Here is a 19,717-nt window from a genome sequence, read left to right on the forward strand (position 1 = left end):
TTCTCAAACTGGGGTACTGCAGGGCTCAGTCCTGGGCCCAGTGCTCTTCAACTTTTTTATTAATGACTTGGAGGAGGAGAAGGTGCAAGGAATGCTGATCAAATTTGCACATGACACAAACTTGGGCGGGATAGCTAATACTTTGGAAGACAGAAACAAATTTCAAAGTGATCTTGATAGATTGGAGCGCTGGGAATGAATGAAATTTAATAGGGATAAATGCCAAGTTCTGCACCTAGGAAAAAGAAACCAAAGGCACAGTTACAAGATGGGGGATATGTGGCTCAACAACACTACAACACTTGAGAGCCAGTGTGGTGTAGTAGCTAGAGTGCTGGACTGAGAGTTGGGAGATCCGGGTTCTAGTCCCCACTCGGCCATGGAAGCTCACTGGGTGACTTTGGGCCAGTCACAGACTCTCAGCCCAACCCACCTCACAGGGTTGTTGTTGTGAGGATAAAATGGATGAGGAGGATTATGTACGCCGCCTTGAGTTCCTTGGAGGAAAAAAGGTGGGATATAAATGTAATAAATAAATAAATAAATAAATAAATAAACACAAGCAAGAAGGATCTTGGAATTGTTGTCGATCACAAGCTGAATATGAGCCAGCTATGTGATGTGGCTGCAAAAAAGGCAAATGCCATTTTGGGCTGCATTAATAGAAGCATAGCTTCCAAATCCTGGGAAGTACTAGTTCCGCTCTACTCAGCACTGGTTAGGCCTCATCTGGAGTACTGCGTCCAATTCTGGGCACCGCACTTGAAGAAGGATGCAGACAAACTGGAGGGGGTTCAGAGGAGGGCAACAGAGATGATCAGGGGACTGGAAACAAAGCCCTATGAAGAGAGACTGAAAGAACTGGGCATGTTTAGCCTTGAGAAGACTGAGGAGAGATATGATAGCGCTCTTCAAGTACTTGAAAGGTTGTCACAGAAAGGAAGGCCAGGATCTCTTTTTGATCATCCTAGAGTGCAGGAGACAGAATAATGGGCTCAAGTTACAGGAAGCCAGATTCCGGCAGAACATCAGGAAAAACCTCCTGACAGAGCAATACGACAACGGAACCAACTACCTAGGGAGGTAGTGGGCTCTCCCATGCTGGAGGCATTCAAGATGAAGATAGACAGCCATTGGGCAGGGATGCTTTGACATGGATTCCTGCATTGAGCAGGGGGTTGGACTGGATGGTCTTATAGGCCCCTTCCAACCCTACTATATGATTATATGATTCTACATTACTAAATGTGTAATGTGTGCATGTGCTGAGAAGTAGTAACCACTTGTTTTTATACTATTAAATAATTAGCACAGAAGATGAGTGAGCTGATAAAACTGTACACTGACACAATAATCTTTCATTTGATATAAAACACATGTGGATAGCACCTCAGGGTAATTGTTTATAGTAGAACCTATAATTAATTGACCAACGTCTGGAATTTGCCTAATGGTGATCATTTTACTGAGAATTTTCTGGTAGTTTGGCTGTTATATATATTTTAGTTTGGCTGGAAGGACAATTTAAATACATGCTGTAATGATAATTATTCTTTTCAGTAAAGAGCAATGCAGGAAATTATATTCAATTCTAGAGTCATCTCTAACTGTAGTTGATATTTGATGCTGTACTGAAATAAAAGAAGTCTTTAAAATACCTCCCTATGGTGTGCAATTTAATTTGCCAATGTTATTTAAGATCCTGATATATACTTCTCAGCCTGTTTATCAAACAAGCCTTGAAATACTTGATATGGAGTTCTTAAACAGGGCTACAGGGGTTTTGCATAAATATTTCCTGTGTGATCTCAAGATACCTAAAGGCCAAAGAAAGGTGTGTTAATTTAAAAGGATTTGTTAATTACCTCTTCTTTTGTTGTTTCTTTGTTAACTGCAGCATTTTCTTTCATGTCAGAGCCTGAGGCTTTACTGGAATTAAAAAAAAAAAACCTTTAGATTTGTGTTACCACTATCATGGTGGGCTAAATCTGAGGTTTCACATAATTCAGCTAGGGCTAAATGGCAAAAACAATATTGTGAGTTCTATGTCTACACCAAAGAAAAGGCAAAATTCAGCAGGAAGTTTTCCTGCACATGGCCCATTGAAATAGTCTTGCACAGCTCTCACTCATTTCTAAGGAGCTTGTGCAGAAAAATCTCCCACTTGATTCATATTGTTCAGTGGCCATTTGCTGGGCAATCCAGCGCTATGGATGTCACTCTAGCTTTGAGAAGAAAACCAATGCTGTCCTGAATTGCCTTCAAGATAATATATTTTGTTAAGGTGACTTCTGAATCCACTTTAAATTGGTTCAGCATTTTCAAAATTAGCAAGATTTTTCATATAGAAATTATACAATGGTAAACAGGGGGCCAGAAAAACGTCTATTTCTGCTTCATTGACTACGCTAAACCCTTTGATTGTGTGGATCACAACAAACTGTGGCAAATTCTGAAAGTGATGGGAGTACCAGACCACCTTACCTGTCTCCTGAGAAACCTGTACGAGGGTCAAGAAGCAACAGTAAGAATCAGACATGGAACAACCGAGTGGTTCAAAATTGGGAAAGGAGTACGACAAGGCTGCATATTGTCACCCTGCTTATTTAACTTATATGCAGAGTACATCATGAGAAACGCCGGGTTGGATGAATCACAGGTTAGAATTAAGATTGCCGGGAGAATTATCAACAACCTCCGATATGCAGACGATACCACCCTAATGGCAGAAAACGAAGAGGATCTAAAGAGCCTCTTGTTGAGGGTGAAAGAGGAGAGTGCAAAAGCTGGTTTGAAACTCAACATTCAAAAAACTAAGATCATGGCATCTGGCCCCATCACTTCCTGGCATATAGAAGGGGAAGAAATGGAAGCAGTGACAGATTTTACTTTCTTGGGCTCCAAGATCACCGCAGACGGTGACTGTAGCCATGAAATTAAAAGACGCTTGCTCCTTGGGAGGAAAGCTATGGCAAACCTAGACAGCATAGTAAGAAGCAGAGACATCACCTTGCCGACAAAGGTCCGTCTAATCAAAGCTATGGTTTTCCCAGTAGTAATGTATGGCTGTGAGAGCTGGACTATAAGGAAGGCTGAGCGCCGAAGAATTGATGCTTTTGAACTGTGGTGCTGGAGAAGACTCTTACGAGTCCCCTGGACTGCAAGGAGGACAAATCAGTCCATCGTAAAGGAAATCAACCCTGAGTGCTCCTTGGAAGGACAGATAATGAAGCTGAAGCTCAAATATTTTGGCCACCTAATGCGAAGAGAAAACTCTCTGGAAAAGACCCTGATGCTGGGAAAGACTGAGGGCAAAAGGAGAAGGGGACGGCAGAGGATGAGATGGCTAGATAGCATCACCGATGCAATGAATATGAACTTGAGCACACTACGGGAGAGCGCGCAGGACAGGAAGGCCTGGCGTGCTATGGTCCATGGGGTCACGAAGAGTCGGACACGACTGAACGACCGAACAGCAACAACAAACAGGGGGCTGAAATATGGAAAAACTAGCAAAGCTTTTTGGCAACTAACATCTATTACATCTTATGAGTGGCAACTAATTTCTATTACATTATCAACTTTGTATTTCTAATTAACCATATAGGCCTTGCAGGCCTGCTGCCCAAATGGATGGGAACAGTTAGTCCCTTGTAACGATCTTGGAAAGCTCAGAACCTAGTAGCCTGCAAAGCCAGCAAGCTGATGCTTTTCATGGCTGTGCCAGGCCATCCTGGCTCCTGAAACCAGGATGCTTTGCACACACACAAAAAAGGTCAATATCAAGCCTCAAAATATATTAAATAGTATATTTAATATTATACGGGCAGAGAATTCCACATCAATACTGGTTCTTTCCCCATCCAGTATCATTGCAGGACTGGGTTGTTCTCTTTAGATGACTGTCCCCTGTCGTGTTATTTTTTCTTTCTTTCCTTCTCACGGGGTGGTGATGCCACTTGGGCTGTAGCAATAATTCCTCCCTGGTTCCTGCCCCTTTCCCTCCCCTTGCACGTTACTGGTGGATGGGGACTGACATGCTCTAAGTCTGCAACCCTCAGGACACTTACTTAGGAGTAAGCCCCACTGAACTTAATGGGGTGCTCTGAATCAACAGAGGACGTTGATTCTGAGCTTGGTGGGATGGGGGTTCAGATCTGTCTCCCTTCATTGCAGGGAGGCATTTTACCTTCTCCATCCAATCAAGAAATGTGCTCAAGCATGTACATGGCAGACAAGTGGTTTGAGAGCAATGCATTTCTTTGGCACTCTCTGGTGCTGCTGTGGCTGAATGGGCAGCGTGCTGTGCTGCAGCCAGGATTTGGGCAGTTTGGCAGGGGGGTTGCCTTGAAGCAAAGGGGGAAATCGCCAGCAGGGGGTGGGGGGTGGGCGCAGATCTTTCCTTCCTCAGCAAGACTCGAGTAGAGGCAGGAGTTGCTCTCAAACCGTGCGCTCTCCCTTCCTTCCAAGGAAGGGAGAGAGCACAAGCCCTCGCACCTGTCAAATCTGCCCACAGCCCATTCCCAATGCCTTCAGCATCCTGACCGCGCCCCCAAAAACTGAGAAGAAATGCCCACAGCCAGTTTCTTCCGCTATTGGAGAATTTCACGGGGAGGCCATGGCGCTCCTGTTCCGTGGGCTGGAAAAAAATACCACATTTTTTGCGTTTGGGGAAAACATGGGATAGGCTGGAAGAAATGGCGGGAGACACCCTGGAGGGTAACGGCGTCATCTAAAGAGCCCACAAACTTCAGTGACAGAGCCATCTCAATAGCAGGATAAAAGCTCTCTGTGAAGAAGTCCAGAGTTGTCTTTCCTTTCCATTATGTTCTCACCTAAACTGCTGGGCTGCAGTACAGTCCTTTGTCTTTGGTCACGCTTCATCGCTGTGCTTCATGAGGGGGAGGGAACAGGTAGCTGTTTTCTGTCAGGAGAATATGGAGACTGAGATGCCATCCCACTCCCATATAATGCTGCAAAGGGGTTTCAGAGGTGTTCACTAGCTTCCACCAAAGGAGAAATAATAGCTTCCAAGGAAGAAAACCAGCTACTAACTGAGGCGCAGAGTTTCTCATTACAGTTAACCCCAGCAGCCATCTTAAGCAGCACTACAGGGGGCTTCTTCTTATTCCCACTCTCCACTAGCAGGAAGAAAGCCCCTCCTCATACCAACCCTCTTACCCACAGTACTGTTTTACTATACTTACTAGGCCTCAGTACTGCTGTTCGGCTATTTCCACACTTCACACTTATAAATAGAGAGGGAGGCTGCTAGCTCAGGAGAGGAAAGACTGAGAGCAGCCATCCTTTTCCCATAAGCCTATTCTGCCTCTCCACTGCAGTGAGGGGGAAAAGGCAGGTGGGAGCAACCATTGTAATGCTGGTAACATAAGAGGGCAGGAAAGCAGGACAGGCCCCCGCAAACTGTTTGGGGGTATTACATACAGCACCCTCACGGCTATCTTGGCCACTGTGGACTGTATTTGCAGCTGCTGCTGCTGGATGCCATTTTGTGGCTGCTGCAAGCTAATGAACCAGAGGTGGAGTGCTGGCCCCCAAACTGTGGTTAAAGAGGGCGATCATCTCTTGCCTCCTCCACAACACTCACATTGGTGTCCACCTGTTATGAGGTGCTGCAGAATGCCACAGGGTTTGGCCAAGTGACACACAAGTGTGTTCCTGTGGCCAGGAAATCTTTTGCCTCACTCCCAGCAGAAGGTGTGTAGGTGACAGAAAGTGTGCAGAACAAATAGCGGTGCTCCTTTGCTTTGGTGCTGGCTGCCTTTCTGCACTACATAGTGGGGAAGGAGTGGATGGTTGTGCTGTTTTTAAAAAGCATAATTTTAATATGGTGTTTTAATCTTTTTATACTTTTACTATTTTACCTTTTATGTTCACTGCTCTGAAATCTGTTTTAGATATGGCAAAAAAAAAGGCAAAGGTGTCCCCAACCAGTCGTGTCCGACTCTAGGGTGCGGTGCTCATCCCCGTTTCTAAGCCGAAGAGCCAGCGCTGTCAGAAGACGCTTCCGTGGTCATGTGGCCGGCATGACTGAACGCTGCACGGAACGCTGTTACCTTTCCCGCCGAGGCGGTACCTATTTATCTACTTGCAATTTCTTGCTTTCAAACTGCTAGGTTGGCAGAAGCTGGGACTGAAGACGGGAGCTCACTCCGTCACGCGGCACTCGGGTCTCGAACTGCTGTCCTGCCGACCTTCCAGTCTGCAGTTCAGCGTCTTAACCACTAAGCCACCGCGGCCCCTTTAGATATGGACTGGTATACAAATATTGTAAATAATTAAATAAAGCTTGTGGGCTTTTCCAGATGAGGATTTATTGAGGAATCACTGTGGGTCACTCACTCACATTTCACCGGAGATCCAGACAATGATATTGTCCTTTCGTAGTCTGCCCATGTTTTCCCATCATTTCTCCCAACTTTTTGTTTAGTGTGGAAAATCGGTTAAGGAGGGGACGGAACAGCAGAACAGCTGCACTTTTTTTTTTTTTTTGAGCGTGCAGACAGGAAAATGTGGAATGGAAGCAGGATGAGAGGAGTTGTCCCTGGGGAAGGTAGATGATGTGTTGGAGATGGCCCTCCTTTCTAGATTGCTTGCGGTGTATTTCCTGTTGCAAAGCCATGTTCTGCAGCACCTTCCAGTTCTTCAAAATGGCATTAGCAGCCACTTAATTATTTGTTACCTTTGTTGCTTTACTCCTGGAATGCAATACTGAAATTATAGTAGTAGTGTTGTTGTTTTTAAGTATGTTAGTGGTATTCTGGAAGAAGAGAATTGTGCAAGGACTATAAATAAAAATAATTAAAATTGTGGGAGACAGCTTGGAGGGTGGGGAGCTGAAGCTTTCTTTTTACAAAGCAGACAGAGGGAAATCTGCAGCCTTCACTTAAGTGCCTGCCAAGAGGCTTCCTTTCTAGCAGGCATGTTTGTCAGAAAACTGAGCAGGAAGTTTGCAGACATTGGGCTGGCTCGCACTGCAGCCTAGCACGACGGTAGGTTCCGGCATGTGCCAGCAGCCATTTTGAATATTCAACCCCCAGCGGGGGGTTGCCATGATTTGTTGTGTCATCTGCATCCAGATGGCATGGCTTGTTGGAGGGGGAAACAACCCTCCCATAACCCTACAACAGGCGATGGGTTTTTGGAGGGTTGCTTCCCTTTCCAACAAGCCATACCACCCAAGTTCAGATGACATGACAAGCTGCGCCTGGGGCTTGAATAGGCAACATCGTGGCTTAAATAATGCACAGTGGGCTGTGGTGATTGCACAAACCAGGTCATAGGGAGCTGCGTGCTCCATGTTTCTAAATTAAGGAATTCCAAAATACTCCACTTCTGGCACAAAAAATATTTTTAGAAAAGTAGTGTGCGCAGACAAGTTACACTCACCAATGCACATGTCCAAATGGACAAAATGTACTGGCAGGGGGGCACAGAGAATGGGTGGGGCAAGGGGAGGACTTACCTAGATACATTCTATCATGGACCTCCCTGCTCACGTGGATATGAAATCCCACTGTGCCTACTGAGAAAAGGGGGCTCATTGTAGATCGTGGGTTGCGGGCAACAAAACCCAGTACAGATATTGCCTAACCACAAAAAAGGGCTCTGTGTGGAAAAACCCTGTGTCTCCTCAAAAACACTCTTCTCAGTGGTGCTCTTTTCCTCAGATTTGGGGTCAGGGTGCAAACAGATGTGGCCCAAGTCCCTGCCTGAAAAGGTGCCTTTCTCCTGCAAATTAATAAACTGAAGTACAAGTCAGGCCAACCATGCCAGAAGTGTGCTACCTGCTAACCAGACGGGGCTAGTCCGGAACCTCCCCTTGGTGTCATTCTTGCTGGAGGTCTTGTCTGCCAACCAGACAAGTCTAGAGCCCCCACCCCCAAACCACTAATTTGTGTTACCTTTGTTGTGATTCCATTAAAATTAATCATTTATTGTGATTCAACTATTTTTTCTCAATAAGCTATATATTAAATAATGTAACAACTACCAATAGTCAGAGTATCTTTTCATTTCATTTTCTTTTCTTTGTTTTTAAAGGATCCTCAGAGCAATCTTCCCTCATAACCCCACTCAGGTAAAAGTGTGTGTTCATGCACAGGCACATAAACGAGTGAGACTAAGCCTGCCTCTGCCTCCTGATTTGATTGGCTGCACTGCTTAGCCTGGCTAAGGATGGCCACAAAACAGTCAGTCCTGAACAGGTGCATGTATTACCTTGTGCCCTTCCCTCTCCCATTTCCTTAGCTGAGGGCGGGAAAAACCGTTGGTTTTGCAGTGCAGCCTTCAGCTCACGCCTCTCTACTTTTCACATGCCATGAAAGCAGAAGCAGAGAGTAGATGGGGCGAGCGACAAGTTACCTCCATTCCCCGACTGCGTGAAAGATTTAGCTTTTCATTTTGTGCCCTCATTTCAGCTTCAATATGACCTTCGTTAGAGAGACAGACTGGTCCTTGTTCACTTTATTAGATCAACACCGACTTTACCTCAGGGAAGCAGCGGAAGAACCCCTTGTTGCCTTTCTTGGCTGTGAGATCTCTAGGTAAAGACATGAAGCTGAATCACAACTGGAGCCTCTTTCACGAAGCACAGCACAGAAAGAGAGAAAGAGATCTCCACCTCTCCAGTCATATTGTACTATATAAAACTGAACCACATGGGAAACAATAGTTGGAATTGCTACCACACTCTCCTGCACCCTGAAATCTTCACTCATCTCCCCCTCAAAACAGCCCACAGATCAGACATTGGCAAAACAGTAACATGTGCCTCTACATATATATAGTTCACCCAAATCTCACCAATTTGGGTGACATCTTTTGGATGCCCATTTCAAAAATATGAAGTAAAAAATAAATTTCTGTTCTCTCATGTAATATGAAACTCATGTTCAGAAAACAGGAGTATCTAATTATCTCACTCTTTGGTCAAAACATACCCAGCCTGTATGCAACTTGCTTTGCTGCACAGAAACATATTTTAGATCATTTATTTATCTATACTACTTGTATACCCCTTGCAGCAAAGTATTTAGAGAACAAAAACGTTGTGTTGTACAGTGCTCCTGAAGAAGTTTTTCATCAAAACACATGGGACCTAATAAGTTACCATCTTGTATGCCTAAGGTTTCCTCTTCTTTTGTTCCAACAGATGGGAGAAGTCAGTGTGAAGGATCTTTCCCTCAAAAGTGCACTGACTGACAATAATGGATGCTTGTCACTTCACCTCAGCCCCAGTGATACTACATATATACCCACTTCCCAACCTAGGTGTCCCATGAATAAAGACAGAATTATTACCAGGCTGCTTTATAAGCTCTCGTATTTTGAGAATATGAAGCTTGCTTTTAATTGGTCCATCTAGCCCACAAATGTCTACTCTCTTGAGGGTTGGGGGACCCACATCAGGAAAGGCCTCAGATGTGATATAGGGAGCTGCAGTAGGAGGAGGGATCCCTGAAAATCAGGCAAAGGTAGCTTCTGCAAGCGACCTTCTACTCATGGAAGGTACCTCTGCCAGGTGTTCACCAATTCCCTTTTCTACTGTAGCCCACCCCTTGAGCCATTTCCTGAGGGTCCTCCAACCCTCAGCAGATTTGTAAGGGCTGCAGGAGGCTGCAGTGAAGAGGAGGGGCAGGATAGCTCAATTGTCTGAATGGACCTCCATTTGTGTAATATTGGATGCAACCCTATAGCTCTGGTGGGTAACATTCAGTTCCACTCAGAAACACAGTTATGTGTGACTAATCCACATCTGTGGCTTCTCCCACCTTGCTCCATCTTCTGGTTCCTTCAGCCACCCTCCCATGCCACCTGCTGGAGCAAGTGGTATCCGCATTTTGCTCTGCAGGAAGTAAAGCAGGAGGGAAGGATTAGTGAAGGGATCATGAGAGAAACGGGGCAACAGACATCCTGGCTGTATTGTCTTCCATTGCCATGGAGCTGTTCAAGAACAACACATGATATCTGGAGTCTAGGATTTAACATGGCAACCCTACTCAGACAGCGATAATGTTTTGTCCATGGTTGAACTGAAAGTTGAAACAGGGACTTATAGCTAATGCATAGCTTATATTCTTTCATATTACTTGCATCTACATTTGTCAATACAATCAAGGATCACTATTGAACACTTTTTTTTAGACTTTGCACCTATACACTTTTACAAGTACTCACAGTGATGTAATTGACATTTTTCACAAAAAGTCAGTTGCAGGATTGGTTATGAGAATGTAATAACTTCAGATTCCACAAAAAGAACAGCTACTGCTGCCAATGATGTATACATGTATGACTCTGGTGCATGAATGGGGTAAGACATTTGCCAGTTTAATACCTTTGTTCTAGGCAACATATTGTTTTCCAAATTTAATTTAGAATAATTACAATCTATGTTCATATACTACAGTTTGCTAAACACACACACATACACACACATGCACACTATAGGATTAATTCAGTAACTGGGTGGGTGTTATTTTTTTTAATTCCTGTTGTGAAATAATGATTTAAGTGCATTTCTATTTGTGTTGCCAAAAATGAAAGAAAGAATGCTCATGCTGCGACTTGTTGGAAATGAGCTGACAGGCCTTATCCTCGTGTGATACATCTGTAGTGCCTTGCTGTTCCCAGCTTAGATTTCTCAGTAATTAATGCTGAGAGCTTTTTAAGTTGGCATGTTTGGCCAGTAATGCATCTTTTTCTTCTTACGAGTTACTTCATCTTTAAGAAGTGGAAGCTAAAATGAAAGAAAGAACATATGTGATGTGTTCCAATAAGCATGCCATTCAAATCCTTCCCTTTCTCCTTTAAAGCACTCTCAACTTCTGTTGGCTCCAAACTCCAGACACTAAGCCTGCATGTGAAACCTGGATCTACCATTTGGCACTGTTTACTTAGCCACACATGTACAAAGATGAAACAGAAACATATCTGGCTAAATTATCTGACTTATACAGAACGGTAATAAAATTCAATACACATGGGTCATAAAAAAAAATTGCAACAGCTGTAGAAACTGAAGGAATCAAGTCACTTGGTTAAAAAAAAAAGTATAAATATGAAACATAGCAAATCAACAATGCTGATGACTCCTATCTGTTGAATCTATCCATCAAATTAATTCTATTATGAAACTTTCCAATCTGAAACATGAGTGATTTTTAAAGAAAAGATATCTGAACACCCAGGAATAGTTGTGTCGGTCATATAACACCCTTCTTTCTGATTCTGATAAACATTAACCTTCTAAATAAAATAATTTCCTCCCTTTAAGATATGAATAATGTACAATCATCTTCAAAAAGGACTTAATATTTCCATAATAGGGAGCAAGCACGTTGTGAGTGTCTTGAGGTTCATTGTGATATATACCACCAATGTGCTCCCATTTAAGAAAGAACAACATTCTTATCCACAATTGAATGTGATCATCCAAAGATAAAAGTTTAGTCAGGATCCAAAGGACCGCACAACTAGTTCTGCATGCCAAAAGGGACTCAGGTCTTCTGTTCCTTGAACTGCAGCCAAACTCTCTTCCACCCCACCACCTCCATTCTCATGGGAAGCTATTTTTGAAGCTGAGGGAAGTGTGGTTTGTGATATAGCAGGGGTGCGTAATGTTCAAGAAAAAAATCTCTCACTAGGCTAAAGGAAGTTATTGGGACTACCTAAAATAGTTTTTCAGTTCTCAGCTTATATAACTTGGTCTATGGATTCAAATTCATACGGCTTCTATGAATATAACATAGTCTACCAAGAGCACAGTTATATACCTGGGAAGGAAGGGGGCTGAGAAAATTAAGCAAAATTTTCATTTTGTTCACAGGAGGCTCAAAGCAACCTGCTATTTTCTATATGGGGAGCAACACTACTAGTGTTCTTAGTTCAGTTCATGACACATTTTATCTCCCTCTGCCACACACACAATGTTGCTATCCAGCCAAAACCTTCATATAATTAAAAACCACAGGCACTCATTCAAAGTGTCAGATCAAAAGGTTAATGTGCTATGGTAGAGAGGAAGTACTAGTATTATACCCTTGAATATTTTTTTTGAAGTTTACAGCATTTAAAAACAAGTTAAGTCAAACTCTGGCCAAAGCTAATATTACATCATTTGATTTAAAACATTAATCACAGTTGTTTTAAACCAGTTGATCCAAATGTTTGGCTGGTTGAAAAAAAAATCATGAGGAGTGGCTGGTAATACACTTCCTAATGCTGAAGCCTACACACATGAAATGGCAAATTAAGATTTCTAGGGGTACTGAAAGCGAGAAAAAGCACAGTGAAATGTTTCTTATAGCTTTATAAATCTAACAAATAAATTAAAAGGCAATTATGTATATTGAAGTTTTATTTGAGATTTTGTAACTGGTCTGCATGTTATGTGAAATTGTATATCGTAACTTGTTTCAGCTCCGATGTTCTTGGAGCAATTGAAAATGTAATTGAAGATATTATCATAAGTCTGTCCAGAAACGAAGCACCTGCTCTCATCTTGAAAAACAGATCTGACTGGGGAAATATACAGTAGGTATCTTTTACCATGCTTGATGTATATAAGTGTCACAAATAGAATGTTGCTTTTTACCTATTTATTTAAAACATTTTATACTGTCCATATCAGATTTCAGGGCAGTGTTTAGCATTAAACAAATATTAAAAAGACACACAGAAAACTTCCACTTGTTTCATCTTCACATTTCATGAGGCCCTGTGCCATGGTGCAATGTCACTCTTCTTTCTGTTATATTTTCATGTGGGTCTTTTTCTGGGAAATAATATGCAACAAGATTGTAGGCCTGTTCTCACAATCCTTTAAGTGTATGGCAGGTGTGACTTTAGTCAGTGCATGGCACTTGGTATTTATACAACCAGCTCAGCACATGACAATCTGACTAGAAGTCACCATGAGTTCACTAAAAAAAAAACACAGGTGCCCCACACTGAAGAAGTCATGAGAACCCATCCTGAGAGTCAGAGATAATACAAGTTCTGAAGTAGTACATTAGAATCTTAATGACTTGAGCGACGGCAAAACCAACAAAATGCCAACAAAATGCCCAACCATCTGCCAATGAAATGAGCTCATTCATTCAGGCCACTTCTACTCTGGTAATTACAGAGTGATATGAATGGGGCATTCTTCAGCCAATCAACTCATATTTTTATGATGGAAAGCAATCTAGAAAGCTGGTGGCAAGAGGCAATATGATAGGTAGGAATCAAGCGTGCTACAAAAAAACCAAAAGGTTGAGAAACTAATGAAAGGGAAGGAAGTGGTAAATTGTGCTGAATTTCCACGGTTATGAACAATTTGTAGTTACAAGCAGCCACCATTGCAGAAATGTTCACAAATCTGATCCACAGAGATAAGAAAGAATGGAAGGAACTGTCAGTTATTGCGCCATCTTCATTATCTATAAAGTAACAGGAAATTCATTACCTTTTGTGGAACAAGGGCAGAGAGCACTTGGAATTGGGATTTGTTCTGAAGAAGTTATTCCCTGTTTCTAGCTGGTTTATTGTGTAGCGACAGTTCCAGACTAGTTCATCTCAGGTTTTATATTGGACTGAGACACTAAGGAAATTAACCTGCAGCTGACTCCATTTTGTTGTCCTGTGATTTTAAGCATAATATTAAAGTTAAATGTTTTTTTGGCCTGTAAAACATTATTTGGTCCTAGTCCACTGAAAATGGGGAGGGGGCATAGCTCAATGGCAGACCACATGCTTTACATTCAAAAGTCTCCAGGATCAACCCCAGCATCTCTAGTTTAAAAGAATCCAGTAGCAGGTGATGGGAAAGACCTCTGTCTGAGAAACTAGCAAACCACTGCTAGTCCAAGCAGATGAGTCTGGGCCAGATGGCCAAACAGTCTGACCTGGTATATGGCAGTTTCCTATGTTAAATAGCATATGTATTTTCTTTGTGCTCTTCTCTCAGCCTGCTTCTAATTCCTGCTGCCCTTTTCGTTACAGGAGCTTACTGATGCCAAGAGATTGAGTCATCAATATTATTAATACTTGAGTCATCAATGTTAATAATACTTAGAATTTATATAATACATTTTAAGTGTTCCAGAGAACTTCACATGCCTTATCTTGACAATTCTTGCAACAGGCCATTAGTCTGATCTCCATATTATTACATACCATGGTCCCGGGGCATGATTTGAGGCCATATGATACAGCAGCTTTGCTGAAGTTAACTAGGTATTGGCCTGGTCAGTTCCTGAATGGGAAAGCACCTTGAAACTCTATGGACACCACCCTGAATTCCATGGAACAAAGTCAGGATATAAATGAAATTAATAAGAGTATTGCAGGGGAAACTGAGGTTAATAGAATAGTCACTTGCATAGTGACTGTTCAATAGAATAGAATAGTTTAATGAGTTTGGGGCTGGGGGGGTGTTTGAATTGGGAGAAAACAGAAGTTGTTAGCTTTGTCAGATGGGCTACAGTAACATTACATTTTAAGCCATTTCGGACGACTCAACAGGGTTTGAATCTTCCCAAGATTTTTTGTTTTGGTATGTTACATAGCAAAGCCAACCACAAAACGATAAAACTATTTGTTGATGAGGCTGTAAAGAAAGTTTCTTCGAACTATGAATTGTCTCAGATGTAGTCCATCTTCAAGTCCCTAATTTGAACCATGGGATTGAATTTACATCTGTATAAGAATGTTTCCAAATATGACAAAAATGTGAATTAGACCATATGCCCATCTGCACTATTTTATATATTGGATGTTTTTCTAATTGATAGAGCAGGATAGGAATTGAAATAAATTAATGGGAAGGATCCAGACTTAGATTAGAACCATTGAAATCAATAGGTCTTGTTAGTCATGGCTAACTTGTTGCATTGATTTCAATGGGTCTAAATATAACAGCTGGATCCAACCCAATTTGCTGTGATAACCTCAATTTTTCCTAGGCTATAGGTTTCTCGTTTCTGCAGTTTTATAGCATAGTGTCTTCTGCCACCTTACGGACATTAAAAGCAATGCATTCAAAAAGCAAAAATGCGGTTTCATCACGTTTTGCATTCAATTTTTTCCTAATAGTCTCACTAGATATTTCATTTTGATTAAACCTATTGACAAAATCTTAATTATCAGCATTACTGCTCAGTCCTAGAATGTGGGTTCTGTAGGTTTTGTGGAAGATATTGCTGGGGCAAAAAAAGAATGTAAGAAGTCTGAAGGTTAGAAAACTAGTGAAGAAAATGCTATTTTCTAATTTATACACACTTCTTATGCATATATTAAAAACGGTATGTTTTCTAAGGAGTCATATATATTATACATCACTATATACACTGAAATGTGCTATCAAAGTGATAAATAATAATCCTAACGCAGAATAATTACTAACACACTTCCAGATGCAATTTTTCAGCACAGCCTTTACTGAATCAAGGAAAAAAGCAAAGGTTCCTCCTGTGCAAGCACCGGATCATTACTGACCCCTAGAGGGACGCCTGCTTATGCTGGCGTTTTCATGGCAGACTATAGCAGGGTGGTTTGCCATTGCCTTCCCCAGTCGTGACTACCTTTCCCCCAGCAAGCTGGGTACTCATTTTACTGACCTCAGAAGGATGGAAGGCTGAATCAACCTGAGCCAGCTACCTGGAACCCAGCTTCCACTGGGATCGAACTCAGGTCGTGGGGAGAGTTTCAGTTGCAATACTGCTGCCTACCACTCTGCACCTCTATCTCTTGCCCACTACGTAATTGTCAATCTTTTCTTCTACCCCATCCTGTCTATGAATAGTAAGTAAACTACCTAGACAGGAATACTTCTATATCTGCACAATGAGTAGCACACAGCTGATGCGAAACAGCTGTTAGGTGATAAAGGTAGCAACAGAATCCAATGAATGACCTGCCTATTGCATCCCCGTATCCTATATACTCACTCTCTCTCTCTCTCTCTCTCTCTCTCACACACACACACACACACACAGAATTGGGCAAATGTAGTTTCTGTAATGTTAGTTTTTTTACTTTATCAAAAGTTTGTACTTTTTTCCTATTCTGTATTTTAAGGAGGAGAAAGGGAAAACAGATGAGCTTGCCAACATAACAGCATCACAAGATTGGGAGCTGGGGAGATGAGAAGTGTGTGTATATTGACAAAAATAATGACAGTGATACAGAAATGTGTTGGGTGTTATCATTATTTTGTACAATACATATTGCAAATTTGACTTTTTCATTTTTAACAGGGAAAAGACTTTAAAGTGATTCTTATCAAACATATGCTACAGAGTCACCTTTTATCACTTTATTCATTGGCTTAAAAGTCAGTACATAATGAATGTTGTCTTTTGAACAGAAAAGAAACAAAGGAAGAAAAATTATTTCTACTTTACATGACAATAACTACTTTTGCATAACCAGTTTACATCAGACTAGGTTTTGTAAATATATAGTCCAAAAATCAGGATGGCAAATTAACATTCTGGCCATATCTCAAGTTCTACAATTCATTTAACAGTATAATCCTATATATATACCTACTCAGAAATATGTCTAATTGAGTTCAATGGGGCTTACTTGCACATAAGTGAATATAGGATTGCATCTTAAATTATTTTATTTACTAGTCACATTTGTATCGTGTTGTTCCTCCAACGATCTCAGGGCAGCTTACATGAGACCAGATTTTGTTTTTTCTATTCTTTCCTTAAATCTGACAATATATGTCAGTTTCACTATATGAAGTGTATTTATATAACAGTCACAGTCTTCCAAGTCCACATTCCGTTGAGATAGCATTTGAGGTTTCCTGACCTCCATTATTAAAGCATTTTTCTAAATTCTATACAATAATATGGATTCTAAAGAATATGACATAGTGTATTTCTGGTTTACAAAATCACAGGTTTAAAGCTTCTATAGGTTTGCAGATGACATCTAATTGTACCACAAGGAAAATAAGAAGTGACTGTCCCAAATCAGCACCAAAATTTGGTGAGTTAAAGAAAATCAACAATATACCAATTTATTTTCATTCTTTAACACAATAATAGTACTTGATCCCCTTAAATATACACATACTACCAAAATGTTTAATTAACTATTTTAAAAATTGCATTATTTATATATAGATACACACATGCACACACAATTTCAGTACCCTCATCAGTCAGTCACCAGTGAGGCTCAAGATCTCTCTCTATATTGACCCATATCCAACTAATTAGTATGGATATGTGCCAAAGAAAAGATTCAGCTAGGGCTACACTTCAGCTCGCATCATTTTGGAGGTTATGTACATTGCCTCAGAACCTCACTTCAGAAAGTCTGAAGCTTTGTATGTCTGCCCATTGAGAATAATGGGAAAAATCAACAAATGGCTATGACTGTTTTTGCTTTCTAGATGAAATTTCCTGGCATAGTATTTCTATCCTATTCCATTCCAGGCACTCATTGGAATGCAGAGATGACTTGGGCAGTTGACACAATCACGCCCAAGTGCCCTCTCCCTCTGAACAGAGCCTGGCCAGCTCTTTGGTATACACCTGAGCTGAGGGCAATGAAGCAAGAGGGAAGATGGCTAGAACGTAGCTGGAGGAAAAATCGTGCCGAGTCTGACTGAACACAGGTTAGAGCTCATTATTGAGCCTACTCTGTGGCAATGATGGTGGCAAAAAAGAAGTTGTTTTCCACCACCACTGCATCTTTTCAGTGTTGTTCAGCGGAGATTTTCCAAGTAGTTCATGGCCTGCTACAGTCTGGTCCGGGAACAAAAATGGTGGAAACCTTGGTAGCATGTTGTGACAAGTTTGCACAGCATTTTGAAGATAAAGGACACAATCCTATGGCCGCCAGTCAGTGGCTAGATGGCCACAGGATAGGTCGGTTCTCTAAGAACCGACCTCCACCCCCTCCCATGCTGCCTCATAGGCAGCACAGAATGGCCCCATGCTCTACACTTGGAAGAGGAATGCAGAACAGCGAAAATTGGGTATTTCTGGGGGCATGCCAGGCAGGGAGGGCAGAAGTGCCATTCCGACACTTCCTATACATCGGCTGGTGGCAGCCCGCCCACCCCCCCGGGCTCTGATTTTGGCTGTCTAGCCACGAATGCAGAGCGGCTGAAGTGCAGAGGGGACAATCCCCTCTGCGCTGCTCCTGTCCTGCTTAGGATAGGCAGTTGCCTCGGAGTTTGGAGGCAGCTGCCTATGCCGATAGGATTGTGCCCAAAGTCGCTCAAATCTGTCATGAATTGGACAAAATTAATGCAGTTCCATTAGCTGACATGCCCAGAGCAGTGTCTGGTTCAGTTTTATGGGATGAATTTCAGTTGTTGAGGTCTGAGGATGTGGACAAGTCCAGCCAACCACCTGTTTGCTTGACCCTTGCCCTTCATAACTCGTTACATCTAACAGAGAGGCAATATCAGGCTGGGCCCAGGAGGTTGTAAACTCCTCTTTGAGAGAGGGAGTGGTGCCAGCCATTTTAAAGGAGGCAGTAATTAGGCCACTCCTGAAAAAGCCTAACCTGGACCCAGATGATGTTAACAAATATAGGCCAGTAGCCAACATTCCCTTCCTGGGCAAGGTGCTTGAGTTGGTGGTTGCCAGTCAACTCCAGGCACTCTTGAATGAAACTGATGATCTAGATCCATTTCAGTTGGGCTTCAGGCCTAGTTTTGGAGCAGAAACTGCCTCGGTCACCCTGTGGGATGACCTTTGCAGAGAGAGGAACAGGGGGAGTGCGACTCTATTGATTGTCTTGGACCTCTCAGCAGCTTTTGATACCATTGACCGTGGTATCCTTCTGGATAGGTTGTCTGGGTTGAGAGTTGGAGGCATGGCACTGGGATGGCCGATTCCAGAAGGTGGTGCCGGGGGATTATGGCTCTGTGCCTTGCCAACTATGCCATGGGCTTCCACAGGGCTCTATTTTATACCCATGCTGTTTAACATCTACATGAAACTGCTGGGGTAGAATATCCAGAGATGTGGACTGACATGTCATCAATATGCAGATGACACCCAGCTCTATCTCTCCTTTTCATCAAGTCCAGGAGTCAGTGGCTGTTCTGAATCAGTGCCTGAGCACAAAAATGAACTGGATGAGGGCCAAGAAACTGAGACTCAGTCCAGCCAAGATGGAAGTACTGTTAGTGGGTGGTTTGTCTGCCTGGCTAAGTGATGTTCAGCCTGTTCTGGAAGTGGTTGCACTCCCCCTAAAGGATCAGATTTGGGGGTGTTCTTGGATCCAGAACTGTAACTCAAGGCACAGGTGGACTCAGTGGCACAGAGCACCTTTTATCAGCTTAGGCTGATATATCTACGCCCTTTCTGGACAGAGATAGCCTAGCTACAGTGATCCATGCTCTGGTAAGCTCTCATCTGGATTACTGCAATGCGTTACACATGGGGCTGCCTTTGAAAACGGTCTGGAAACTTCAGCTGGTCCAAAATAGGGCAGTGAGATTGTTAGCGGGGGACGGACGGACTGACCAATGTGATCATATTATGCCAGTACTTTTCCATTTGCACTGGCTGCCAGTCCATGTCTGAGCCCAATTCAAAGTGCTGGTATTAACGTTCAAAGCCCTAAATGGCTTGGGGCCACATTACCTGAAGGATCATCTCCTCCCATATACACCTGCCTGGACCCTAAGATCAGCTTCAGTGGTCCTTCTCCAGGAGCCCCTGCTAAA

The 19,717-nt window shown here is 42.4% G+C and overlaps 1 protein-coding gene and 1 long non-coding RNA gene across 3 annotated transcripts in view; one reads left to right on the top strand and one right to left on the bottom strand.

Moving 5' to 3' along the window:
• LOC146348880 (uncharacterized) overlaps positions 1–19,717 on the bottom strand; it is an 86,638-nt gene that overhangs the window by 32,166 nt on the left and 34,755 nt on the right. The window contains exon 4 of one of the 2 annotated variants that reach the window (XR_014790746.1): positions 10,081–10,762. The exons of the other annotated variant lie outside the window; for it this stretch is intronic. This is a non-coding gene — a long non-coding RNA (uncharacterized LOC146348880). Of the gene's footprint in view, positions 1–10,080; positions 10,763–19,717 lie in introns of those variants that run through there. 2 annotated transcript variants of the gene reach the window in all.
• Positions 8,449–19,717, top strand: part of SPO11 (SPO11 initiator of meiotic double strand breaks) — a 34,596-nt gene continuing 23,327 nt past the window's right edge. Inside the window, exons 1-3 of the mRNA XM_084854225.1 lie at positions 8,449–8,567; positions 12,445–12,558; positions 16,925–17,013. Of these exons, the coding sequence (XP_084710351.1) occupies positions 8,449–8,567; positions 12,445–12,558; positions 16,925–17,013 (322 nt within the window). The remainder of the gene's footprint in view (positions 8,568–12,444; positions 12,559–16,924; positions 17,014–19,717) is intronic.

Source organism: Heloderma suspectum, chromosome 4, assembly GCF_057233095.1.
Source record: "Heloderma suspectum isolate Gila_16-S chromosome 4, 16-S_ref, whole genome shotgun sequence".
Classification (NCBI taxonomy): Eukaryota; Metazoa; Chordata; class Lepidosauria; order Squamata; family Helodermatidae; genus Heloderma; species Heloderma suspectum.